Raw genomic sequence first — 27,297 nt, forward strand, 5'->3', positions numbered from 1 at the left:
TGTGTTAAGCTTAACAAGGACAGAAATTCCCTTTTTTGTATATTCTCTAAAGCAACTTCAGTAAACTTATTGAATGAATGGATGATCTGGTAATTATCCAATAGAGAGAGATTCTTTAAAACATTTTTTTTTTTTTTTTTGAGACGGAGTCTCACTCTGTTGCCCAGGCTGGAGTGCAGTGGCGCGATCTCGGCTCACTGCAAGCTCTGCCCCCTGGGTTCACGCCATTCTCCTGCCTCAGCCTCCTGAGTGGCTGGGACTACAGGTGCCTGCCACTGCACCTGACTCATTTTTTGTATTTTTAGTAAAGACAGGGTTTCACCATATTAGCCAGGATGGTCTCGATCTCCTGACCTCATGATCCTCCCGTCTCGGCCTCCCAAAGTGCTGGGATTATAGGCCTGAGCCACTGCCCCCGGACTCAAACATTTTATATATATTTATTTTTTAGAGACAGGAGGTCTCGCTCTGTTGCCCAGTCTGGTCTCAAATTCCTGGCCTCAAGCTGTCCTCCCACCTCAGTCTCCCAAAGTGCTAGGATTGCAGGCATGGGTCACTGCACCTGGCTAGTATAGGGATATTCTTTTGAATGTCATGACCTTTTTCAAAATCCATTGATTAATATGAAGTTGTGGATCCTTTTTAGAGGATTGATTTTAGGCACATTTTGGAATCAACAGATTCTAGATTTAATATCTTTTAACATGTTAATTCTAAATTTAGCTGTGATGAATCCAAATTTAAATGTGAGAGGACTTAATACATTAAGTGTGGTCTAATAATAAATGTGGCATTGATATGTTATATATCCTGTCAAGTTGTCAGGCATTTGTGTGTGTATGTGTGTGTGTGTTTTTCTTGTTACAAAGGTATAGGCTGGGTGCGGTGACTCAGGCCTGTAATCCTAGCACTTTGGGAGGCCGAGTTGGGTGGATCATTTGAGGTCAGGAGTCGAGACCATCCTGGCCAACATGGTGAAACCCTGTCTCTATTAAAAACGCAAAAATCAGCTGGGCATGGTGGCATACACCTGTAGTCCCAGCTACTCACTCGGAAGGCTGAGGCAGGAGAATCGCTTGAACCCGGGTGGTGAAGGTTGCAGTGAGCTGAGATCACATCATTGCACTCCAGCTTGGGCAACACAGTGAGACTCCATCTCAAAAAAAAAAAAAACAAAAAACCCCAAAAGTATTATAATAAATTCCCATGGTAAAAATTAAGACAGTACAGAAATATATGTGGAAAGTGAAAACTACTCTGTAATCCCACCCAGAGATAACCATTGATAAAGGTTTTGTATATAGTGGCCCAGATATTTTTCTGTGCACATAAACTAGCATTTATGTGTTTCTATTAAAAAATCACATCTTGCTATGCTACTGTTGCACAGCTTGCCTTTATCATGTAACAGTGTGTATCGGACATCTTTCCATATTTCTCATTATTATTATTTTTTGGATTTCTTACTATTTTAAATTGCCAGATGGTATCTGTGTAGTTACTGTAGGTTATTTAAGCAGCTCTTTGTTGATAGCTATTTGGGTTGTTCTAGTTTATTATATTGTATGTTATGTTTCATGGGATAGTCTTGTGTGTATATATAGAGTGCACTTATATAAGCATTTTAATATAAGTTCCTATAGGTGGAATTGCTGTGCCCCAAGTATATATAAAAATTTTTGTAGTGTCAGTTTGCCCTATGAAAGATTATACGTTATACGTTGTTTCCAGCACTATAGGTGAGGGTCCTTTTCTTTCCACCCTAACAAACAACACATATTCATTACTTTAAGAAACATTTATTGAGTTCTTTTTTTTTTCTTTTTCTTTTTTTTTTTTGAGACAGAGTCTCCTCTGTTGCCCAGGAGTGCAGTGGTGCCATAATTGAGTTTAGTTTTCTTTTGGTTTTATTAGTTTATGCCTACTAGGAACTTTTAGTTCCTAGTAGACTTAAAACCTTAGTATAGTCTTTGACTTGTCCTTTTCCCCTTTGTTCAGTTAGTTATAGTCCCCCCACCCCAAGATAGGGTTTTACTCTGTCACCTAGGCCAGGCTGGAGTGCAGTGGTGCAATCATATCTCACTGCAGCCTCCATCTGCTGGGCTTAAGTGATCCTCCTGCCTTACCAGGACTATAGTGCCACCAGGCCCAGTGAATTTTCCTTTTGATTTTTTGTAGAGATGAGGTCTTGCTATGTTGCTTAGGCTTGAGCTCAAGGGATCCTCCTGCCTCGGCCTCCCAAAGTGCTAGGATTACAGGCAAGAGTCTGCTCCCAGCCTATAAAGTCTTGCTAATTTTATAATGTTACCATTTTTTTCCTCTCCTTATAAATATATACTTTTGTTTTGTTTTGTTTTGTTTGAGATGGAGTCTCGCTCTGTCACCCAGGCTGGAGTGTAGTGGTGTGACCTTGGCTCGCTGCAAGCTCTGCTTCCCGGGTTCGTGCCATTCTCCTGCCTCAGCCTCCCAAGTAGCTGGGACTACAGGCACCCGCCACCACGCCCGGCTAATTTTTTGTATTTTTAGTAGAGACAGGGTTTCACCATGTTAGCAAGGATGGTCTCGATCTCCTGACCTCGTGATCTGCCTGCCTTGGCCTCCTAAAGTGCTGGGATTACAGATGTGAGCCACTGAGCCCGGCCTAAATATATACTTTTTAAATTATCATAAAATTGGAAGAGGACAGGAAATAAAGAGATAATCCTGTTAACATTTTAGAATATATCCCATTAAAATTTTTTCTTTGTGTGCAAATACATGTACATATATTTAGTGCAGCTCTATTAGTTTTACAAAGTGATGCCTGTGTTTCTTTTTTCCTTTGTTTCTACTGCTAGTGTCTACTCTAAACTTTTTTTTTTTTTTTTGAGATAGAGTCTTGCTCTGTGGCCCAGGTTGGAGTGCAATGGCATGATCTTGGCTCACTGCAACCTCTGTCTCCTGGGTTCAAGCTATTCTCCTGCCTCAGCCTCCCAAGTAGCTGGGACCACAGGCGTGCACCACCACTCCTGGCTAATTTTTGTAATTTTAGTAGAGATGGGCTTTTACCATGTTGGCCAGCCTGTTCTTGAACTCCTGACCTCAGGTGATCTGCCCACCTCGGCCTCCCAAAGTGCTGGGATTACAGGCATCAGCCGCCATGCCCGGCCTACTCTAAACTTTTTAGAATCATTTTTTCTATGTTTTAAAATAATTTTTAAAAAACAGAGACAGGGTCTCACTGTGTTGCCCAGGCTGATCTCGAACTTTGAGCTCAAGTGATTCTCCTGCTTTGGCCTCCCAAAGTACTCTAAACTTTATGTCCTAATGCCTAAATTATTATTTAAGTTAACTTTCATTTTATTTTTTGAGACAGTATTGCTCTGTTGCCCAGGCTGGTGTACAATGGCATGATATTGGCTCACTTGAACCCCTGCCTCCTGGGTTCGGGCAGTTTTCTTGAGTAAGTGGGACTACCCTACTAGAAGACTCCCTAGTGGTGGCGTGTGTCACCATGCCTGGCTGATTTTTGTGTTTTTAGTAGAGATGGGGTTTCACCATGTTGGCCAGGCTGGTCTTGAATTCCTGACTTCAAGTGATCCGCCGCCTCAGCCTCCCAAAATGCTGGGATTACAGGCGTGAGCCACGACACGCAGCCTGAATTAACTTTTAATGTATCCCATCCTTTTCTCCTAGTTCTACCTACCACCAGATTACTCTTTCTAAATATTACTTTGTTTTAAAAATTTATTTTTATTAATTATCATATGTACATAATAGTTACATACATTTATCATAAACATTTTTTAAACTGTTTTTCAAAATCTTTAGTGTCACTCTTGTTAAGAATCTTGGCTGGGTGAAGTGACTTACACCTGTAATCCTAGGAGTTTGGGAGGCAGAGACAGGAGAATCACTTGGGCCCAGGAGTTTGAGCAGCCTGGACAATGTAGGGCGACCCCATCTCTATTAAAAATAAAAATAAATTAACTGGGTGTGGTAGCGTGTGCCTGTGATCCCAGCTACTTCAAAGGCTGAGATGGGAATATCTCAGCCTTCCACAGGTTGAGTGGAACTGTGATTATGACACCACTGCACTGCAGTTGGGTGACAGAGTGAGATGCTGTCTCAAAAAAAAAAAAAAAAAAAAAAATTTGTGTTCCACATCCGATTATCTAATTTATTTAACTACTCAGTTTAGTGTTGAAAATGTGCTTTATGCCCCGATCAAAATACCTTTGTTCATACCCATTTTTCTCTGATCCTGTTTTGTTTATCCTAAAGTCTGAGGAATATATATGTAGTATGCTTCATATTCATCTGAAACAAATGTGAAGGAAATGAATCACTATGTTTACTTAAAACAATTCTTTTTAATGTGTGTATGGAGATGGAGTCTCTCACTGTGTTGCCCAGGCTGGTCTCGGACTTCTGGGCTCAAGTGATCGCCCGCCTCTGCTTCCCAAAGTGCTGAGATTATAGACTTTGAACCACTGTACCTGGCCTAAAAAATTTTTGTTTTAAATTATTTTTGTCTCCTATGGTCTTGTCTGAAATGATTACTATGAGTTGAATTTGTGGAGAAAAACTTATTCTAGAAAAGTATGGCATAGATGACATCAGAGTTACAAATAAGTATTAGAATATCAGTTTTAGTCAGTAAAATGAAATATATGTTTAAATTCTGTAAAATTATTTATGTATTTCTTTGACTCCTGGTGAATTATAGCTCTTAACATTACCATCTTTGATTCATTGAAATATTCTTAATATTCAAGAAAAGTTCTACTTCCTGAAGTTTCCAAGATCACCAGGCTACATTTATGTCATATTGCTCTAATCTTTTATAAAGTTTGTTATCTACTTGTGTATTGACTTCAATTTTTCCCTCTTAATGCTTTTTATAAATAATGCCTTGCATATAATGCCATGCTTTGTATTTTTGAAATATTTGATATGTATAAGTAATTGAGATGCAATTCACATACAATTAAATTCATTTGTTTAAATTATATAGTTCACTGGTTTTTAGTATATGCACAAAATTGTGCAACTATCAACACAATCTAATTCTAGAACATTTACATCACCCCTCACCTATTAGCAGTTATTCCTATACTCCCCTCTCCCCAGCTCCTGGCAACCACTAAACTTTTTCTCTATATGGATTTGTGTATTCTGGACATTTCAATTTACTCCTTAAAAGACGTATTGAGTGATTTGATACAAACTTAATAAAGAATCTCATTTTAAATAGAAAACTGTCTGTTTACATCTAGTAGCTTCTCCCATAGATAGCTTTTAATGAGAGTTTGTCAAATAATTGGTGTTTAGAAGTGACATGGATTAATGGGTAGGAGAGGGGAAGATGCTAGAAGCTGGGGGGAAAGGGTAAAGAGGTGACAAAGTCGAGGCAAGTAAATAACTTGATTTGAGACTTAGCTCCTCTTTGGATCTATCTTGATCTATAAATGAATACATTGGTAATAAATATGATTTATTTTCTCTCCATTCAGTCTGTGGCTCCAGCAGCCTTGTTTCTAGCAGCTAAAGTGGAGGAGCAGCCCAAAAAATTGGAACATGTCATCAAGGTAGCACATACTTGTCTCCATCCTCAGGAATCCCTTCCTGATACTAGAAGTGAGGTAGGAGATTAATTACCCATCTGTTTTTCTTAATCTTTTTCTTTCTTTTTTTTACCGTACTCCCAAGCATGCCAGGATCTTTATATATTTCGATGCAACTTAATTTTATAACTTTGATTTATTGAAGTTTGGATTGGGGTTATTAAAAGAACCTTTTAGTGTTTGTGTTTTCCTTAACAATAAAAATTCAGGCTGGGTATGGTGGTGGCTCACACCTGTAATCCTAGCACTTTGGGAGGGTAAGGTGGGAGAATCACTTTAGGCCAGAAGTTCAAGACCAGCCTGGACAACATAGCAAGACCCTGTCTCTATGGAAAAAAAAAACAACAAAAAAAGCCAGATGTAGTGGCTCATGCCTGTAATTCCCAACACTTTGGGAGGCTGAGGCAGGACAATTGCTTGAGTCCAGTTCAAGACCAGCTCTGGCAACAAAGTGAAACATCCTTTTTACAAAAAAAGAAAAAAAAAAAACCTGGACATGCTGGCTCACATCTTTAGTCCCAGCTACTTGGGAGACTGAAGTGGGAGGGTTGCTTGAGCATGGGATGTTGAGGCTGCAGTGAGCCATGATCATACCACGGCAGGCAACAGTGCCAGGACCCTGTCTGAAAAACAAAACAAAACATAAATTTTATGGCAAAAGTTGTGTATTTGTTGCAGTAAAATTTGAAAATACAGAAAAATGAAGAAGAAAGTATCTCTCAGATAAATTCTAGACCAATGGTCCCAGACGTTTTTTGGCACCCGGGACTGGTTTCATGGGAGACAGTTTTTACATGGAAAGAGAGAGGGTGGGGTTGGAGATGGTTTTGGGATGATTCAAGCACATTACATTTATTGTTCATTTTATTTGTTATTATTATATTGTTATACATAATGAAATAATTATATAACTCACCATAATGTACAATCAGTGGGAGCCCTAAGCGTCTCTCTCTCTTTTTTTTTTTGAGACAGAGTCTCGCTTTTGTCACCAGGCTGGAGTGCAGTGGCGTGATCTCGGCTCACTGCAACCTCCGCCTCCCGGGTTCAAGTAATTCTGCTGCCTCAGCCTCCCGAGTAGGTGGGACTACAGGTGCACGCCACCACACCTAGCTTATTTTTGTATTTTTAGTAGAGACAGGGTTTCACCATGTTGGCAGGATGGTCTTGATCTCTTGACCTTGTGATCTGCCTGCCTCAGCCTCCCAAAGTGCTGGAATTACAGGCGTGAGCCACTGCCCCCGGCCACCCTGAGCTTCCTTTCCTGCAACTAGATGGTCCCGTCTGGGGGTGATGGGAGACAGTGACAGATCATCAGGCATTAGATTCTCATAAAAAGCAGCAAATTAGATCCCTTGCATGGGCAGTTCACCACAGGGTTCAAGCACTCCTATAAGAATCTAATGCCACGGCTGATCAGACAAGAGGCGGAGCTCAGGTTGGGCAATGTGAATGATGGGGAGCGGCTGTAAATACAGATGAAGCTTCACTCACTCGTCTGCCGCTCAACTCCTGCTGTGCGGCTTAGTTCATAACAGGCTGTGGACCCCCTGTTAGAGAGACAACTGAAGCACAGGTATACTAATGAACCACTGTTATTTGTGGTTTGTTTTGTATAAATAGCTATGTGTGCATGTATTTTGTCTCTGGTTTTGTTTTTGTTTGCTTCCTATATCCCAAATATTTTCCCATCTGATGGATTCTCTACTTTTTAAAAATGTCTGGCTAGTATTTGATGACATATATGTGAATGTATGTAGTTTTAACCATTCTCCATGAGGAAGTCTAGACAATTTTAGCTTTTCATCACTATAAATGCTATGAAAAATATTCTTTTTTTTTTTTTTTTTTTTTGAGAAAAGGTCTCGCTCTGTTGCCCTGGCTGGAGTCCAGTAGTGTGATCATGGCTCATTGTGGCCTCGACCTCCCGGGCTCAGTGATCCCCCCAACCTCAGCTTCCTGAGTGGCTGGGACTAGGTGTGTGCCACCATGCCCAGCTAGTTTTTGTAGAGATGGGGTTTCACCATGTTGCCCAGGCTGTTCTCGACGTCCTGAGCTCAAGTAATCCACCCTGTTGGCCTCCCAAGTGCTGGGATTACAGGCGTGAGCCACTGCACCTGGCTGAAAAGTATTGTTATAAATTTTTGTTATGGATTCTTAAATTAGTAGTGATACTAGTTATTTTTTTAACTTTTTTTTTTTCCCGAGTTGGGAGTTTCACTCTTGTTGCCCAGGCTGGAGTGCAGTGGCGTGATCTTGGCTCACCACAACCTCTTTTTCGCAGATTCAAGCGATTCTCCTGCCTCAGCCTCCCTAGTAGCTGGGATTACAGGCATGTGCTACCACGCCTGGCTAATTTTGTATTTTTAGTAGAGACGGGGTTTCTCCATGTTGGTCAGACTGGTCTTGAACTCCCGACCTCAGGTGATTCGCCCGTCCTGGCCTCCCAAAGTGCTGGGATTACAGGTGTGAGCCACTGCCCCTGGTCTATTTTTTTTAACTTAAAGAAAATTATAAAAATTACTTATGCTTATGATAAAAGAATTCAAACACTTAAGAAACATTTAAAGTTAAAGTTGGCCTTTTCTCCTAGGAAGATAGTGCCAATTACTGTTTGATATGTATTCTTTCAGATCTTTATCCTGCACATGTACACAGGACATTTTTTGTTTTCTTCCATCCTTTTTTGACTTTATTAAAGAAGGAAAAGGCTGGACATGGTGGCTCATGCCTGTAATCCCAGCGCATTGGGAGGCTGAGATGGGAGGATTGCTTGAGCCCAGGAGTTCAAGACCAGCTTGGGCAACATGGTAAAACCCCTTCTCTACCAAAAATACAGAAATTAGCTGGGCATGGTGGTGCATGACTGTGGTCCCAGCTACTCGGGAGGCTGAGGTGGGAGGATTGCTTGAGCCTGGGAGGCAGTGGTTGCAGTAAGCTGAGATGGCACCATTACACTCTAGCCTTGGTGACAGAGCCAAACTCTAAAAATAAAATAAGATGTAAATAAAATATATAAAATAAAATAGAAGGAAAACTCTCTCCTGCTTTTAGAAGCCAGTGATTGGGGAGTGATGATAAATTGAGAGGTCTGACACTTGTAAGCGATTGGAGAAAAATAATGTATTTGTGGTGAGACTAGATTATTTAAGTCTCTTACAATGAATGTGCGGCTTGTCCTTTATGAAATAAATAAATGGAATTGTGTGTTTTCTTCTGATCATGTTGTAGAAAGATTTTTTGGGTGGCAGGGGAGATTTTTGTTTGTTTTTAGTAATAGTCCTTCCTAATAATGTTTGCATAGCAGTGTCTTCATTCGTTTTTCTGTTTAAGCCATACCAGTAGCTCTTGTGGAAAGAGTGATTGCTCTGGACTTTGTTTAGGTTTGAGACTAGTAAATGCCATTGGTCTATAGAATTGAGTTAACAAAATTAAACAAAAATAAAATAATCCACACTTTTTTCTTCTTGAAAGCGTATTTATGTAACTTCTCACCTGAGTCTGCAGTTTTTGTGAGTTGGTTAGGGAGATGTTTTCTCCTCTGTATGGAAAGGAGAAACTAGTATAGTTTTAAGTCCTTATTGACATATTCAAATCATAACGTTATGAAAAGGGGGATCTTGATCCAGACCCCAAGAGAAGGTTCTTGGATTTCACGCAGGAAGGAGTTCAAGTTGCGTCACAGAGTGCAGTGAGAAGATAGTCGATTGAAAGCTATGCAGTTACAGAGTAGGGAGTCCTCAGAAAGCAGGAGAAGGAATGTTTCATCTTTGTTTTAAGCATTTCTTTTTTTTTTTTTTTTTATTAAATTTTAGTTTTTGAGACAAAATCGTACTCTTGTCGATCAGACTGGAGTACAGTGGCACGATGGTGGCTCAGTGTATCCTTGACCTGCCTGGGCTCAGTTGCTCCTCACACTTCAGCATGCCAAATAGTTGGGACTACAGGCACACACCACCATACCCCGCTAATTTTTCTATTTTTTTGTAGAGACAAGATTTTGCCATGTTGCCCAGACTGGTCTCTACTCATGGGTTCAAGCTACCAGCCTGCCTCAGCCTCTCAAAGTGCTGAGATTACAGGTGTGAGCCACTGTGCCCAGCCTCTTAAGCATTTCTTATATAGGCATCTTCTCTGTGTAAAAGCTAAGCTATGTCGACATTGTGACAAAATGTATTATTTTGTTGATTTAAAGAAAACGATCTTTGGCATTTTAGTGTGTAAGCACATCAAAGCATAACTATATTTAAAAAGCATATATTTTGTGCTTTCAAGATATCTGGACATTTTGTTGTTGTTGTAGTTTGTTCTTGCAGGCATTATTAAGCTACTTCCTTAGCTGCAAATGTCTTATGACCATGGGTCATGACTTGCAAGGAATGTGCCTTGGTAGTTGTAAGATGAAGGTGATTTTTAAAATGATGTTACCATGGCTATCCTGGGTTCCTGTTTCCCTAAGAGAAAGCGAACTGTAATTTAGGTCTTTTAACTACTGACCCAGGTCTCATTTTCTTAGAGCTCTAGACCAGTACTGTCCAATAGAAATATAGTGGGAGCCACATATTTAATTTAAAATTTTTAACTTTTCATTAAATTTCATTAAAATTCTAGTTTTTAAAAAAGAAAACTATATATATAATATACAATAAAATGATTATATATAAAGTATATATTTAACATAAATGTATAATGCAATAGATATTTAACATAAATACATATATTTAACCCAGTATGTCTAATACATGGGCATTTTAGCATATAATCAATGTTAAAAAGTTATTAATGGGTTATTTTACTTTTTTTTTTTTTTTTTTGAGAGACTCGTTGTGTTGTGCAGGCTGGAGTGCAGTGGTGTGATCTCGGCTTATGGCAACCTCGGCTTCCCAGGTTCAAGTGATACTCGTGCCTCAGCTCCCAAAGTAGTTATGACTATAGGTGTGCACCACCATGCCCAGCTAATTTTTTTTTTTTTTTTAAGATGGAGTCTTGCTTTGTCACCCAGGCTGGAGTGCAGTGGCGCAATCTTGGCTCACTGCAACCTCCACCTTCTGGGTTCAAGTGATTCTCCTCCCTCAGTCTCCTGAGTAGCTGGGACTACAGGCATCTACCACCATGCCCGGCTAATTTTTTTTGTATTTTTAGTAGAGACGAGGTTTCACCATGTTGGTCAAGCTGGTCTTGAACTCCTGACCTCGTGATCTGCCCACCTTGGCCTCCCAAAGTGCTTGGATTACAGGTGTGAGCCACCGCGCCTGGCCTAAATTTTATATTTTAGATAGAGACAGGGTCTCGCTATGTTGCCCAGACTGGTCTTGATCTCCTGGACTCAAGTGATCTGCCAACCTCGGCCTCCCAAAGGCTGGGATTATAGGCATGAGCCACCCTGCCCAGCTCTACTTTTTAAAATTTTTTAGACGGAGTTTCTCTCTCGTTGCCTAGGCTGGAGTGCAATGGCGCAATTTTGGCTTACCACAACCTCCCCCTCCTGGGTTCAAGCGATTCGCCTGCCTCAGCCTCCCGAATAGCTGGGATTACAGGCATGCGCCACAATGCCTGGCTAATTTTTTGTATTTTTAGTTGAGACGGGGTCTCTCCATGTGGGTCAGGCTGGTCTTGAACTCCCGACCTGAGGTGATCCACCGGCCTCGGCCTCCCAAAGTGCTGGGATTATAGGCATGAGCCACTGCGTCCAGCCAGCTCTGTTTTTGAGACAGAATCTCATTTTGTTGCCCAGGATAGAGTGCAGTGGCAAGATTATAGCCTCCTGCAGCCTCATACACCTGGGCTCAGGTGATCATTTCACCTCAGCCTTCCAAGTAGCTAGGACTATAGCTGCATGCGACCACTCCCAGCTAATTTTTTTTTTTTTGTAGAGATGGGGGTCCTACCATGTTGCCCGGGCTGGTCTTGAACTCGTGACGTTCAAAGAATCCTCCCACACTGGCCTCCCTAAGTGTTAGAATTCCAGATGTGAGCAACCATGCCTCGCTACTTTTTTTATTTTTTCTTTTTTTGAGATGGAGTCTCGCTCTGTCACCCAGGCTGGAGTGTGGTGGCATGATCTCAGCTCACTGCAACCTCTACCTCCCAGGTTTAAGCAATTGTCTGCCTCAGCCTCCTGAATAGCTGGGATTACTACCTGCATTCACTCTATGGAACAGGCCAAGGTTCACATCCACCATCACCCCCAGCTAGTTTTTTTTTTAATTTTAATTTTTATTTTTAGTAGAGACAGGGTTTCACCATATTGGCCAGGCTGGTCTTGAACTCCTAACCTCATGATATAGCCGCTTCAGCCTCCCTAAGTTCTGGGATTACAGGCATGAGCCACCGCACCTGGCCCATTCTTTATTTTTTAACTGTCTAAAAAATCCACTTTATTTTATGGTTATAGCACGTTTCAATTTAGACTAGCTACATTTCAAATGATGAATGGCTACATGGGGCTGGTGGCTGTAGCTTTGTCTGGCAGAAATCTGAGCGAATTTTCTTATTACCTTTTCCTTTGAACTCTTCTGCTACTTTTTAGAAACCTAGCATGGACCCAAAGGGGAAGGTCTAATAGGAGTCAAATGTTTGATATCAATTAAATGCTTACAGTATTGTAGGAAGGTTCTGCAAATGTATTTTGGTGATGTTGAAAAGTATATACTTTATGGCCAGGCACGGTGGCTCACGCCTGTAATCCTAGCACTTTGGAAGGCTGAGGCGGGCGGATCACCTGAGGTCAGGGGTTCAAGACCAGCTTTGCCAATATGGTGAAACCCCGTCTCTACTAAGTATACAAAAATTAGCCGGGTGTGGTGGTGGGCGCCTGTAATCCCACCTACTCAGGAGACTGAGGCAGGAGAATTGCTTGAACCCGGGAGGCAGAGTTTGCAGTGAGCTGAGGTCATGCCACTGCACTCCAGCCTGAGCGGCAGAGTGAGACTTCCTCTCAAAAAAAAGGCTGGGTTCAGTGGCTCACGCCTGTAATCCCAGCACTTTGGGAGGCCAAGGTGGGCGGATCACCTGAGGTTGGGAGTTTGAGACCAGCCTGACCCACATGGAGAAACCCCGTCTCTACTAAAAGTACAAAATTAGCCAGGCGTGGTGGTGCATGCCTGTAATCCCAGCTACTCGGGAGGCTGAGGCAGGAGAATTGCTTGAACCCGGGAGGTGTAGGTTGCGGTGAGCCAAGATTGTCCCATTGCACTTCAGCCTGGGCAACAAGAGCGAAACTCCAACTCCAATATTGTCCCATTGCACTCCAACCTGGGCAACAAGAGCGAAACTACAACTCCAAAAAAAAAAAAAAAAAGAAAAGAAAAAAATACATATTTTGAATTTTCTTATGTCTAAATCACAGAAACTATAAAACCTTAAATATTAGCCTGAAAATAAACCAAATACATGGTGCTTTTTCTGTAGCCATATCTAAAGTGTTATCTCTCAGCATACTACTTACTTATTTATTTTTTAAAGAAAATCTGTACTGAATGGGCATAAGGGATAAAAATTGTGTTTCACAAAAAAATTAGCCGGGCGTAGTGGTGTGCTCCTGGAATCCCAGCTACTTGGGAGGCTGAGGCAGGGGAATTGCTTGACCCAGGGAGGTGGAGGTTGCAGTGAGCCAAGATCACGCCACTGCACTCTAGCCTGGGTGACAGAGGGAGACTGTCTCAATAAATAAATAAATAAATAAAAGATTGTACTTCAGTTCTTAACTCTACCTCCTAACTCCACCCATGCCTTTTATTGTTTTGGTTTCCCTGGAAGGGATTGTTAGAATTGTTTATACTTTATGTATTGTGCCTTTGTAGGGGATAATTTCTGTCTTCTCACTTTTAGGCTTATTTGCAACAAGTTCAAGATCTGGTCATTTTAGAAAGCATAATTTTGCAGACTTTAGGTAAGCTTATCTTCCTTTGAAACATTTTTTAAAATTATGCAATAAAATGATTTGATTTTAAATATTTGCTCAATAGGAAGAATATTTATTTGAAAGTTTTCGTAGTGTCCCTCTGTTTCCAGATTATAGAGGTTGTAGAGCTGAGTTTAACTTTGGCCTGTTCCATAGAGTGAATGCAGGTAATACAGCTGACCTTTGAAACAGCAGTCAGTGGGTTATTATTTTTTTCATTCTAGGGTTCATTATTTGCTTTTTAAGTTTTGGTGACTTTTACCCTCAAAAATTATGAAAACTATCTAAAGGATGTTTTTCCTTCCATGGATCGTTATGGGCTGTAACAACATTTGTTTTTAAAATGGTAACTAGTGTTTAGAACAGCAGAGTGAAAGTGGGGGGACTTAAGCTTTAGTGGTTGCATGGGCAACTCTGATGATACTGTGTTATTATCTGTTATTTTCATCACATAGGCTGCCTTTAAAAGTTTAGAAAATATGAAAATACAGATTTTGTTTTTCCTTGTTCTTTTGGGCTATCATTTTTCTCTTAGGTAGGGTAAGGTTTCATGAGTTGTATGTCAAAGTTATTGGTGTAGGTACAATTTTTTTTGCACATATATATACATGATGAGTTCTTCAAAGTTTATTTCTCAAGTTAATTCTAGTTAACTTTTTTCTTAAAATACCTTCAAGTTATATTTCATGGGACAATGATATTTTTCTGGTGGAATAAATTTCTATTAATATTTTAATGTGGAAACCAGTAAGGTATAATTCACAATCAGTTATCCTTGTAGCATAATTTGTAAAATGTAAACTTCTTAATAGTTTTTTAACCAATTACTTTTTCTTTTAAGGCTTTGAACTGACAATTGATCACCCACATACTCATGTAGTAAAGTGCACTCAACTTGTTCGAGGTAAGGAATCCCAACTTATGAAGACTATCTCAAATTGTTTTCTCATTTAGAGGTTGTGGTTTGTGGCGGACAATACATAACAGTTCTGCTTTGGCCAAATTTAAAGGCCTACTTGGCTTAAATCACAATGAGTTGTTCTGATTTGATATTTTTCTGTTGGGTTCTTACAAGTAATGTTTTTAGATGGTCTCTAGTTAAAGAGAGCTAACCTCTTGAGAATGTTTGTCAAAGTTGGGCAGGTTTTGAAGAGTTATTTAACAGCAATTTTAAGAAAGTCATGAGGAGTGGGTGATCTTATTTTAATTCTGGGGTTGATTAAAGGCCCCCTAGAGGATCATATAGAATTTATTTGGACTTTCTATGATTTACAATCCCTTGGAGAACTTTTCTTTTTAATTCTGATTTAACAATATTAGGTATAATTGAAAGAAACTCTCTTATTTAGTTTAAGTAGTATCAAGAGTATCTGAACACTATTGTGCCTTTAAGTCCTTTTATGATTTTGTAGGCCAAACTGATAATTGGTCTTACTTTACATTTTACTAATATGTGTTTCATGTGAAAATCCCCAAATTTTCCCGAGTTCTTTATATTTGAAAGTATTAAAATGTTATATTGAACAAGGATAAGATTAGAGATGGATGTATGTTAATATTGAGAAGACTGTGTCCTAAGGAAGATAAAAATTGGCTTTGTCGCCCAGAATGGTTTGTTTTGGAAGAAGTTAAATTTTTTCATTGTAATATATTACATTATTTGATGATTTGGGGATTAAATCACAGGCTACTTAATTAAAAACTTTTTTTTTTTGAGAGGGAGTTTTGGTCTTGTTGCCCACGCTGGAGTGCAGTGGGACAATCTCGGCTCACCTCAACCTCTGCCTCCCGGGTTCAAGCGATTCTCCTGCCTCAGCCTCCTGAGTAACTGGGATTACAGGCATGTGCCACCACACCCGGCTAATTTTGTATTTTTAGTAGAGACGGGGTTTCTCCATGTTGGTCAGGCTGGTCGTAAACTCCCAACCTCAGGTGATCCACCCGCCTCGGCCTCTCAAAGTGCTGGGATTCCAGGTGTGAGCCACCGCGCCTGGCCTTAATTAAAAGCTTTCTTAACAGCAAAAGTCACTTTTCTGAAATATGTCAGTCTTCTAGATTCTGATCTTCTTTCTAGATCATCTTAGTTCATCCTGTAGTTTAGTGTTTCTCAGTGAATCCTTACATCAGAATCTCTGGTTACTTGTTAAAAAAATGCTTGCACCCTTCTCCAAACATTTAATGAAATTTTAGGGAGCATGTCCAAGAATTGCATTTTAAACAAGTACTTCACGTATGTGGTATGCAGAATAAAGCTTGAGTACCTAGATCTGGAAACATCATAATTATTAATGTTAAAATAAAAAATCACTGATCTGTCTACTTTGGCAGAATGTAAACATCAGGTTTACAGGGACCATGTCTGCTGTCTCATTTGCCATTATATTCACAGTACCTTGCAAATACTAAATGCTTACTAAATATTTGTTGAGAATGAATGGAACTAATAAGTTTTTTCCTCCCCCACCCCTGACTTTTTTTTTTTTTCTTTAGCAAGCAAGGACTTAGCACAGACTTCTTACTTCATGGCAACCAACAGGTTTATATTTTAATTTTTTTTCTCTTCTATTTTTGGTATAGGACTTTACTTGGGTTTGATACAGTGTGCTATAGACAATTCTCTGGTGAATATTGATTTTTCTGCACAGTTTTCATGTTGTACTTTACATTTCCATGTTACTTTTTAATTTTCTAAGGTTATGTAATTATTTAGTACTGATTTTTTTGATAACCTACTCAATTCTGCATGATAGTGACTGAAAATCTAATTTGGAGGATTCTGCAATAATAATAATAATTTTTATATATATATATATTTCTTTTTTATTTTTTTTTTGAGACGGAGTCTTGCTCAGGCTGGAGTGCAGTGCCGGGATCTCAGGTCACTGCAAGTTCCACCTCCCAGGTTCATGACATTCTCCTGCCTCAGTCTCCCGAGTAGCTGGGACTACAGGCGCCCGCCACCATGCCCGGCTAATTTTTGTGTTTTTAGTAGAGATGGGGTTTTACTGTGTTAGCCAGGATGGTCTCGATTTCCTGACCTCGTGATCTGCCCACCTCAGCCTCCCAAAGTGCTGGGATTACAGGCGTGAGCCACTGCGCCCAGTCTATATATATATATATGTGTGTGTGTGTGTGTGTGTATATATATATATATATTTTTTTTTTTTTTCTTTTAAAGACAGAGTCTTACTCTGTCTGCCAGGCTGAACTGCAGTGGTGTGATCTTGGCTCACTGCAACCTCTGTCTCCCGGGTTCAAGTGATTCTCCGACCTCAGCCTCTTGAGTAAGCTGGAATTACAGGCTGGCACCACCATGCCTGGCTAATTTTTTTGTATTTTTAGTAGAGATGGGGTTTGGCTATGTTGGCTAGGCTGGTTTCAAACTCCTGGCCTCAAGTGATCCTGCCTGTCTTGACTTTCCAGAGTGCTGGGATTACAGGGGTAAGCCACTGCACCCGGCCAATAATTATATTTTAAAATATTCCTTTTTCTTCCCCCTCTGTCAATCAGCGGGCACTTATGGATGTAAAGCGTTTCAGTCCTTTTCCTTCTTCCCTTTTAAAGAAAAGTAAATGAGACTGTGGGCGCAGTGGCTCACACCTGTAATCCCAGCACATTGGGAGGCCAAAGCTGGTGAATCACTTGAGTCTAGGAGTTCGAGACCAGCCTGACCAACATGGTGAAACCACATCTTTACTAAAAAATACAAAAATTAGCAGGGCGTGGTGGCACATGCATGTAGTACCAGCTACTTGGGAGGCTGAGGCACTAGAATTGCTTGAATCCAGGAGGCAGAGGTTGCTGTGAGCCGAGATTGCCACACTGCACTGCAGCCTGGGTGACAGAGAGAGAGAGACAGACTCTGTCTAAAAAAAAGTAACTGATTAGTACATAACTTGTATTACCAAATGACTTGCCCAACATTGTTAGTTAATGGAAACCAAAGATATCCCTAATAACTGTCAGGGCTAAGAAGTTCATTTTTATAGCCTGTTATGAGAAAGTTTTGAAATAAACCAACGTATTTATACTTGAGAGAGTAGTTGTCTATTCATTATTTTAAATAGACCAGAACTATGATTGGTGAGAAACAAATTATTTTTAAGATATTTTCTTAAGTATTTGATTTATGGATTACACAGACCAAAAAGCTTACAATTTTCCTTAGGATCTGAGCTTAGTCTCAGGATAATAGGTAATAAATATTGATTCTAGGCTTGAATACTGGCCCAGAAGTCAATGTTTTAAAGAACTTGAATTCCCAGCCTTTTTACTTTTTTCATTTTTTTTGGCTCTGGTCAATGTGTAGATTAAGTGATGTGTATTCAAGAGGTGAAAAATGTTGTTACCTGAACAGGTGGGTTAATAGGAAATTATATTGAGTGCTAGATCAGAGCATTGCAGATTTCTTACCCTTCTTACTCTCCTGTGTATTTTTAAGCCTTTTTTTTTTTTTTTTTTTTTTTTAAATAATGGAGAGTTTTAGCTTTGGGTTGAGAATTGAGAGCTCATGACACTCTCTGTTTTCTTCCCTCTGATGTCAGCCTGCATTTGACCACATTTAGCCTGCAGTACACACCTCCTGTGGTGGCCTGTGTCTGCATTCATCTGGCTTGCAAGTGGTCCAATTGGGAGATCCCAGTCTCAACTGACGGGAAGCACTGGTGGGAGTATGTTGACGCCACTGTGACCTTGGAACTTTTAGATGGTAAGTTTTAGAGTAAGGGACCTTGAAAAGCACTTGCTGTTGATCTGTCACATAGCTGGCCAAAGGTGACTTGATTCAGATGAAAATAGTTAGTTAGTAGTTGAGGTTATTCTTGTTTCATTACTTCTGTTTCTCTCAGTCTTTCTTGAATGTTCTGTTTTATTTGTAGAACTGACACATGAGTTTCTACAGATTTTGGAGAAAACTCCCAACAGACTCAAACGCATTTGGAATTGGAGGGTAAGAATCATTACTGTCAGCTTGTGGACAAAATCAATTTCTTTTGACTGCAACAGTGAATATACCAGTATTGAATATTTACCTTAGGTTTGGAATTTCCCTTTTTATAGTTACACAGTAATCATGACTTCCACTTCATACCTTGGATACTGTTGTAGAAGTTAGTGTCTCTATGGGATAGCAGGATTTGCTTTTCATTGTGTAACTCCTGTGATGTGATCATTTGGGCAGTAACACTGGTTGAGTATTTTCTGTGTGGAAACTGGTAGGGAAAAAACATGGCTTCTCTGAGTCATGGCTTCTCTGGGTATTGGCTTCTGGTAGAGGCAAGATAGAGAATTACAAGGTTAGAGCTGGTATCATAATACCTACTTATAAAATGGATTTTAGAATTTTGTTTTTATATAGGTTGTAGTCTAAAGTTGTATTTCAAATATTTGTCAAAGTCTTAGGAATAATGGAATCATTCCTTTTTTTGTTCAGATATAAAGGTTGTTTTCAGATGTTTCCATTATTTTCTCATAAATCCAGACAGATAAAGTTAATTTCATTCTCCTGAGTTGAGTGAGTGGCAGAGAGTGAGTTTGCCTCTTAGAAGCCTGAGATTAGAAGTAGGCTTGAGAGGCCGGGCATGGTGGCTCATGCCTATAGTCCCAGCACTTTGGTAGGCCAAGGCAGGCAGATCAACTGAGGTCAGGAGTTCGAGACCAGCCTGGCCAACATGGTGAAACCTCGTCTCTATTAAAAATACAAAAATTAGCCAGGCATGGTGATGCCTGCCTGTAGTTCCAGCTACTCGGGAGGCTGAGACAGGAGAATTGCTTGAACTCGGGATGTTGAGGTTGCAGTGAGCCGAGATTGTGCCACTGCACTCCAGCCTGGGTGGCAGAGTGAGACTCTGTCTCAAACAAACAAACAAACAAAAAACAACAGCAACAACAAAAAAGAAGTAGGCTTGAGAGCACATAGCTCATCTTTTACTTTAGCATAAAACCTCACCAAAATTTCTAGAATTCAGTTATGGACTAACTATAATCATAAGCAGAAGGCATGGATGTTCATGTATGAATTTTAGATAAGCATAGATTCTTTGTTGTTATTACTTTGTAACATTTGGATAGATTGCTGTGATTCTTTTTTTTTTTTTTTTTTTTTTTTTTTTTTAAATTTGGAAAAATTTTTTTTTTTTTTTTTTTTTTTTTTTTTTTTTTTTTTCTTTTGAGACGGAGTCTCACTCTGTTGCCCAGGCTGGAGTGCAGTGGCCAGATCTCAGCTCACTGCAAGCTCCGCCTCCCGGGTTCACGCCATTCTCCTGCCTCAGCCTCCCGAGTAGCCGGAACTACAGGCGCCCGCCGCCTCGCCCGGCTAGTTTTTTGTATTTTTTAGTAGAGACGGGGTTTCACCGTGTTAGCCAGGATGGTCTCGATCTCCTGACCTCGTGACCCGTCCGTCTCGGCCTCCCAAAGTGCTGGGATTACAGGCTTGAGCCACCGCGCCCGGCCGATTGCTGTGATTCTTACTTGAAGGTTTTAAAATCTTCTCTTGATGGTAATATTTATTGGATTTCATGTTAGGATAGCCTCCTGCCTGTGGTCTATCCAGAACTTCCAGTGTTGCTGCAAGTACAATCTACTCATCTCAATGTTTTTTTATTTAGTAAATTACCTAAGTAAAGAGATACTATTTGCTTCATTCCAGGCATGCGAGGCTGCCAAGAAAACAAAAGCAGATGACCGAGGAACAGATGAAAAGACTTCAGAGCAGACAATCCTCAATATGATTTCTCAGAGCTCTTCAGACACAACCATTGCAGGTTTAATGAGCATGTCAACCTCTTCTACCACAAGTGCAGTGCCTTCCCTCCCGGTCTCCGAAGAGTCATCCAGCAACTTAACCAGTGTGGAAATGTTGCCGGGCAAGCGTTGGCTGTCCTCCCAACCTTCTTTCAAACTAGAACCTACTCAGGGTCATCGGACTAGTGAGAATTTAGCACTTACAGGAGTTGATCATTCCTTACCACAGGATGGTTCAAATACATTTATTTCCCAGAAGCAGAGTAGTAAGAGTGTGCCGTCAGCTAAAGTGTCACTGAAAGAATACCGTGCAAAGCATGCAGAAGAGTTGGCTGCCCAGAAGAGGCAACTGGAGAACATGGAAGCCAATGTGAAGTCACAATATGCATATGCTGCCCAGAATCTCCTTTCTCATCATGATAGCCACTCTTCAGTCATTCTAAAAATGCCCATAGAGGGTTCAGAAAACCCTGAGCGGCCTTTTCTGGAAAAGGCTGACAAAACAGCTTTCAAAATGAGAATCCCAGTGGCAGGTGGAGATAAAGCTGCCTCTTCAAAACCAGAGGAGATAAAAATGCGCATAAAAGTCCATGCTGCAGCTGATAAGCACAATTCTGTAGAGGACAGTGTTACAAAGAGCCGAGAGTACAAAGAAAAGCACAAGACTCACCCATCTAATCATCATCATCATCATAATCATCACTCACACAAGCACTCTCATTCCCAACTTCCAGTTGGTACTGGGAACAAACGTCCAGGTGATCCAAAACATAGTAGCCAGACAAGCAACTTAGCACATAAAACCTATAGCTTGTCTAGTTCTTTTTCCTCTTCCAGTTCTACTCGTAAAAGGGGACCCTCTGAAGAGACTGGAGGGGCCGTGTTTGATCATCCAGCCAAGATTGCCAAGAGTACTAAATCCTCTTCCCTAAATTTCTCCTTCCCTTCACTTCCTACAATGGCTCAGATGCCTGGGCATAGCTCAGACACAAGCGGGCTTTCCTTTTCACAGCCCAGCTGTAAAACTCGAGTCCCTCATTCGAAACTGGATAAAGGGCCCACTGGGGCCAATGGTCACAACACGACCCAGACCATAGACTATCAAGATACTGTGAATATGCTTCACTCCCTGCTCAGTGCCCAGGGTGTTCAGCCCACTCAGCCCACTGCATTTGAATTTGTTCGTCCTTATAGTGAATATCTGAATCCTCGGGCTGGTGGAATCTCCTCAAGATCCGGCAATACAGACAAACCCCGGCCACCACCACCTCTGCCATCAGAACCTCCACCACCACTTCCACCTCTTCCTAAGTGAAAAAAGAAAAAGAAGAGGAGAAAAAAACTTCTTTAAAAAACCACGTACTTTTTAGTTTTTTTTTGAACTAAGAAAATTATGAAATATGTCATCCTTCTTGGACTAGGGAATAAATTGATATTGAGACATAATTAGGAGGGTGGTAGAAGGCGTTGGCTATTATATCTGCTGTCTCATGCATTTAACTATTTTCTTACAGTTTTTACTGGTATTAGGTGTTGAAGCTGTGAAGGATTAAGGACACTTTCTGAATTCTTGGCCTCTCCACCATCTAATTAGGTTGATTGGAGTTGATATCTTCCCTCTTCTTGCCAGAGCCGAAAAATGGAGGGTTTGTTGTATCAGACAATTGTGGATCCTTTTGGTGTTTAATATATCAGAAGAGAGGAAGTATTTAAACGTCAAAATCTTTTAATAGACTTTAAAAAAATAATTTAAAGAAAGTAAGTTATCTGTTTAGTTTTTTTATATGATCGAGAAGGGGATAGGGATTTTACTGTGTGTATGTGATACATAGCAGTGACTCCTGGTGGGTGGGATTGGAGGGTGGGAATGTGTGAGGGTGGGTGGGAGGGTAGGTTTTTGGCTAGGAGTTCTGAAATAGGCTCAGGCCACTCCAAGTGTTCAGATTTTTAAGTGTGTATGTAAGTGTGGATATGTGTGTTTTTAAGTGTGTGTGTTTAAAAATCATGTTTTATCTTTCCCTCCCTGTTCCTTACCATTTTCATTTTCCAACAGTCTACTAGAGAAAAACATGGTTGGCCTTGAGAACATAAAGGAAGAGGCATGTATTTGACATGGTTTTTTTCCCTTTCTTTATGTTATAATTGAGTAGTAGCCCTCTAATTTATAGTTTGGGCAAGTACAGCCAATACCCTGACTTTTAACTTCATTATGAGAACTTCCTTTTTACCCGCTTTTTTGTTTTTGTGCAAAACAGAGATGGGGTTGAGGAAGGAGGGTTGGTGAGCAAGGCCAGCTTCTGCCCTACAGAATTGGGTGTGTCTTTTTTTCAAGTGAGGCTTTGGGAAAGTGTTCAAATGAGAGCAGTCTTAAGTCTGTAAGAGATGGGGAATGTACTATGTATATCGTGCCTGTGAAAGCCTAAACCATATGGGAGAAGCTAGAGGATACTAAAAACAATGAAATTGTGATTTGGAAGTTTTAGAACATTGTTTTAAAAATTACATTATAAATGTAAGACATGCTTTTATCTGTATATCTGAAGGGAAACAGCTGCATCCTCAAGTTTTTGCAGCCTATATGACTTGAGTTTGGAGCTTGTGAATTTAACAGTACTGGTGCCATGAGAATGAGCAAAGCCTAGCCAATGGATACTATTATATTTAGATTGTTCATCTGTGGTAGCTTTAGATTCTTGATAGAGGTCCTTAAGATTTCTGAGTCCTTTATAAAAATAGGTTAAGAGTCCTGTTGTTATGGAGGCTTGATTATCCCAGATACTAGGAGTGAACATTTTTGATAAAGAAATCTTTCAGAAAATCTTGGCTAGAAAGAATTCTAAGTTAGCTGTCTAAGTACTAAAAACTACCTAGCCAGAGATCATTTAATGAGATATTCTTTGATCTTCATTGCATTTTTTTGCTCTGGAAAGGATGGTGCAATTTGAGTTTGTCTTTGTGATTTGATTGCAGCTTCCTTCATGCGAAGTATTTTTTAGGGAGAGGTTGAATTATTTTTCATTTGGAAGTCATAGGGAGACAGGAGTTGTACTTGTGCTGCTACTTGCCAGGAACAGGTTGGGAAGAAAATTGTGGCTGTTGGAATTGATGATGTACTGGCCTAATATAGAAAGGAATTTGTAGGCAGGAGTAAACATTAACTGGCAGTGGGTTAGTGCCCTGCATCTTGCATATTTGAACTGTCTAGAGTTCCTGCCATTGCTGGGTATAAAATGAGGAGCTCTCTGTCGACCTCATTAATATTTCTTGACTTGGAGTGTCACTTCACTTTATAGATGACATTTTCCTCTTTCCCCTTGATATTTTCTGTGTTGTGTTAGATAATTGGTAGATACATAGTTGTGGTTTAGTACATTTAGGGCTTCTATTTATTTAGATTTTGTTTGGTGGAGTCTGTTTCCAAAAGGGAATGTGCCGTTTAGTCTGCATCTGTATCTTTGTGGAATTGATGATCACTGGTTTGATTTTGAAAAATGTCTTTTCCAGCTTTTAGTTACTCTCATCAAATGTCACATATTTTCTAATCACATGCACTCCTTTACTACAGAGGCACATACTCATTTGGCCTCATAGCAGTTCTCCATGGCGATACTGTAGTGAAGTTCCTTAGAACTTTGTCAGGAGTGAATTAGAAAAAAGTGCTTACTAGGGCCTAAGAGTTGCTTTGTGCTGTGTAGTCTGGCCTTTGCACTAGTAGATCATTGCTGACATAGGTCAGTTTAGAGACCTTTCTGTGTTAATGCCTCCTGGTACTGTCTTAAGATACATACAATGTCTGTTTTTAGACCTATGCATATGTCATGAAGCTCCTTGTGGGCTCTGCATGAAGCTGCTGCTTTGTTTTTGGGTTAACAGATGTGCCTGTCAACTAGCATGTGTGTTGTCCAAATTCCATAAACTTAAGTTTTTTAAGGGCTGTGTGGTTTCTGAGCTCTATGTGTCTTTCCTATCCTTATACCTTCAAAGGGTGAGAAATGAGATTTATACATCCAAAGTTAGTCTGGTAAACATGGCTTTTCGTTTCTTCATGTAACCTAGACTGTCAAAAATAAGTGATGGTGATACGTAGGCCTGGAGCCTCAGCTTCTGTAAATCTCATTTCTAAAATTTTGCTAGACTCGTGTTGGCAAAAACAAATAACCTGTGGATTGTCCTTAGGGCTTTTAATCAGATACCTGTGTTGCTGTTAGCTGAACTGTAGTGAAGCATCGATCTAAATTGGTCTTCTGAAGTATCAGTTATGCTTTTGAGTTTAGAAAATGCTTAGGTGTTAGTCTAGTCTTGCCATTCATGAATCAGTGTGTGTCCATATCAGACAGCCTCAACTTCTTTTTTCTTCCTTTTTAAAAATGATTTTAGTGTTTTGATTTAGTGTATATTACATAGTTCAGTATTATTGGCTTTACCAGTGTTGACAGAACAATTTTAAATCTCCAGTTGCAAACAGCAATGGATTAGGATATGGAAATAAAATCATGTTGACATCACTGCTGAGTTATCTTAAACCTCTGCTACTTAATTCTCCATATTGAAATGCATACTCCTCCACGTACATGGCTTCTAGGTAAAGGCAATTGTAGAGGGGCCCTGTCTGTCCCAGTATGGTTGGATTTTAAACATATCTGTGTTTCCGTTATTTTGGGAACTGATTAATATTTACAATTTTTTTTGTTTATGAGTTATTTTGATACTAATACTAGGAAAAGAGAGAATCTAGAACATCTTGAAGTTGGAATACAAATTTTATTCTTTTGGTCTTGGGAGAATTTAAGCAGTCTATGCAACTCATCAAATGATGAGAAATAGCCCTCCGAGGTTCCAGTAAGCTTTCAGTGACTTTGATACCTCCCCAAGTTTCTTGAGCTGCTGCTTGTTAACACCCAGCTTTTAACTGAGTGTTTGCTCCTGATGGTTTAGGAGATTTTCATATTGTATCACACTGTCAGGTTTTATTTTGTCTTTTTATCCCTCCGTGGATGTGAGTTTCAAACAAGCATAGTACAGTAATCCTGCCTGATCAAGAGTAGTCTGGAATGAGACTTATTTTTTGAGTGGGAGAGTTCTCCATTTTAATGTTTCTAAAGTTTTTCATATGAACTTGGCATTGGAAAAGGGAGGTAAAGAAAAAGAACGTTTACTAAAAGCAGTGTCTACTCTTTCCCTTTATGAGTGTGTATTCATGGCTAATAAAAAAAAGAGGAGGACTCTCGGGTTTTGTGTTGCCATGTTAAGCATGGAGAGGGATGCTTGACAGCATTTGCTAATTGAAGCCAGAGCAAGTATGTCCTTCATCAGGTAATCAGGAACTCTTCAGCTGAAGCTGAGGAACTAACTGATTAGTTGTTGATTGATCATAATGTAATTGGTTACAAAGTGGAAGTGCTGGCTGGCTTAAGTACCCAAAGAAAAGAATGCAGCAGCCTAACTTAGTGTTACCATGTGTTACTGAATTTGAAACTGACCTTTTTTCCCACCCTACTTCACACACCTAAAACTGTTTTCTTGTCAGACCAAAGAGCAAAAATAAAAAAAAAAGTAAAACACTTTACCAATCTATGTCACTCAGGTACAATTTTGTGGTGAGATTTTTGTCTGTTCTCTTTGTATTGCTCTTAAGAGTCCTTTCTCAGCATATTATTCTGCCATTGCCTCTGTCTTCCTTGGGGCACCTCAGCTCTGGATGCTACCCCTGGGATATCTACTGCTGTTATGTGAATGATAGGATGTAAGTGACCATTATAGTAAGGGCTCTTTGTAAAAAATTCAAAAAATTTAAAAAGGATGTATACATTTTACAGTCTGGCTATCAGTTTGATATCTTGCTGTCAAGTATGTTTCTCAAGCTGTATTTATCCATCCCCTCAATAAATGTTAATGGTAAAACACTCATTTGATTGTTTATGTGTACTGTCCTCAAATTAGTCCTTAGTCTTTTTGTTTGTTTGTTTTTGAGACGGAGTCTAGCTCTGTCGCCCAGGCTGGAGAGTACAGTGGCGTGATCTCGGCTCACTGCAACCTCTGCTTCCCGAGTTCAAGCGATTCTCCTGCCTCAGCCTCCTGAGTTGCTGGAATTACAGGCGCCTACCACTACGTCCAGCTAATTTTTGTATTTTTAGTAGAGACGGGGTTTCACTGTGTTGGCCAGGCTGGTCTTGAACTCTTGACCTCAGGTGATCTGCCCACCTCGGCCTCCCAAAGTGCTGGGATTACAGGCGTGAACCACTGCTCCCAGCCTAGTCCTTAGTTTATAACTGTAATTTTATTGATATGTTTACAATTTTGTTTCAGTTTTTATATTAGTATGTTTTCTTATTGTGCAAGATCCTGTGGGAATTGAGTCCATTGGAAAGACCCAAGATTTGTCGATCAGTAAACCCAGTAGCATGAAGTATGTTGTAGTCAAAGGGAAGAAAAAAACCCTCACTCTATATTGTTACATGAATACCTGGAAGAGTAACTTGTACACAAAAAAATTATAGCACTAACAGATGATGGCAGCATGTACGCATGTACTGCTTATCTTGCAAGCATTATCAACATGATTCATAATTGTATACGTGGTTCTTTGAAAAGCCTGACATGTTAGTACAGACGTAGCATTGTATCTGGAAGAAAATAAACTTCGAAGAAAAAACCATTCTTGGTAGTGCCTGGAAAAATTGATAGTGAATACTCATCCTGAGACATAATAAGACCACATTTACAAGGTAAGTCTTGTAAATTACACACTGAAAATAAAGAACTTTTATGCTAAAGTACTCCATACTTACTACACAAAGTTAGTAATAGATATAGTTTGAAAGCTTTAAAAGGAAAAAAATAAATAATGATACTTCTGAAAAGTCACTTGAGTCGTTTCTTCTCCAATTTTCTAAAATAAAGTAGCTAATTTTACAAACAGTATGTATACCTCTCCTGAAAAAACTATGAAATCAGAAATCTTTGCAGAATTTGCTGACAGTTTAGGAATTCTGGTGTGGTTTGAAGCACTCCCCTGCTTTTCATTCATTCCTGTAGAAAATACTACCT

General features: G+C 39.9%; 1 protein-coding gene across 1 annotated transcript in view; it reads left to right on the forward strand.

Annotated features, from left to right (window-relative positions):
• CCNT1 (cyclin T1) overlaps nt 1-26,157 on the forward strand; it is a 34,000-nt gene extending 7,843 nt beyond the window's left edge. Inside the window, exons 3-9 of the mRNA XM_011987630.1 lie at nt 5,496-5,624; nt 13,437-13,497; nt 14,351-14,413; nt 16,000-16,045; nt 18,054-18,217; nt 18,387-18,457; nt 20,156-26,157. Coding sequence (XP_011843020.1) covers nt 5,496-5,624; nt 13,437-13,497; nt 14,351-14,413; nt 16,000-16,045; nt 18,054-18,217; nt 18,387-18,457; nt 20,156-21,565 — 1,944 coding nt within the window. The 3' untranslated portion in view covers nt 21,566-26,157. The remainder of the gene's footprint in view (nt 1-5,495; nt 5,625-13,436; nt 13,498-14,350; nt 14,414-15,999; nt 16,046-18,053; nt 18,218-18,386; nt 18,458-20,155) is intronic.
• The last annotated feature ends 1,140 nt before the right edge of the window (nt 26,158-27,297 follow it).

The sequence above is a fragment of the Mandrillus leucophaeus genome, unplaced genomic scaffold, assembly GCF_000951045.1.
Source record: "Mandrillus leucophaeus isolate KB7577 unplaced genomic scaffold, Mleu.le_1.0 Scaffold313, whole genome shotgun sequence".
Taxonomy (NCBI): domain Eukaryota; kingdom Metazoa; phylum Chordata; class Mammalia; order Primates; family Cercopithecidae; genus Mandrillus; species Mandrillus leucophaeus.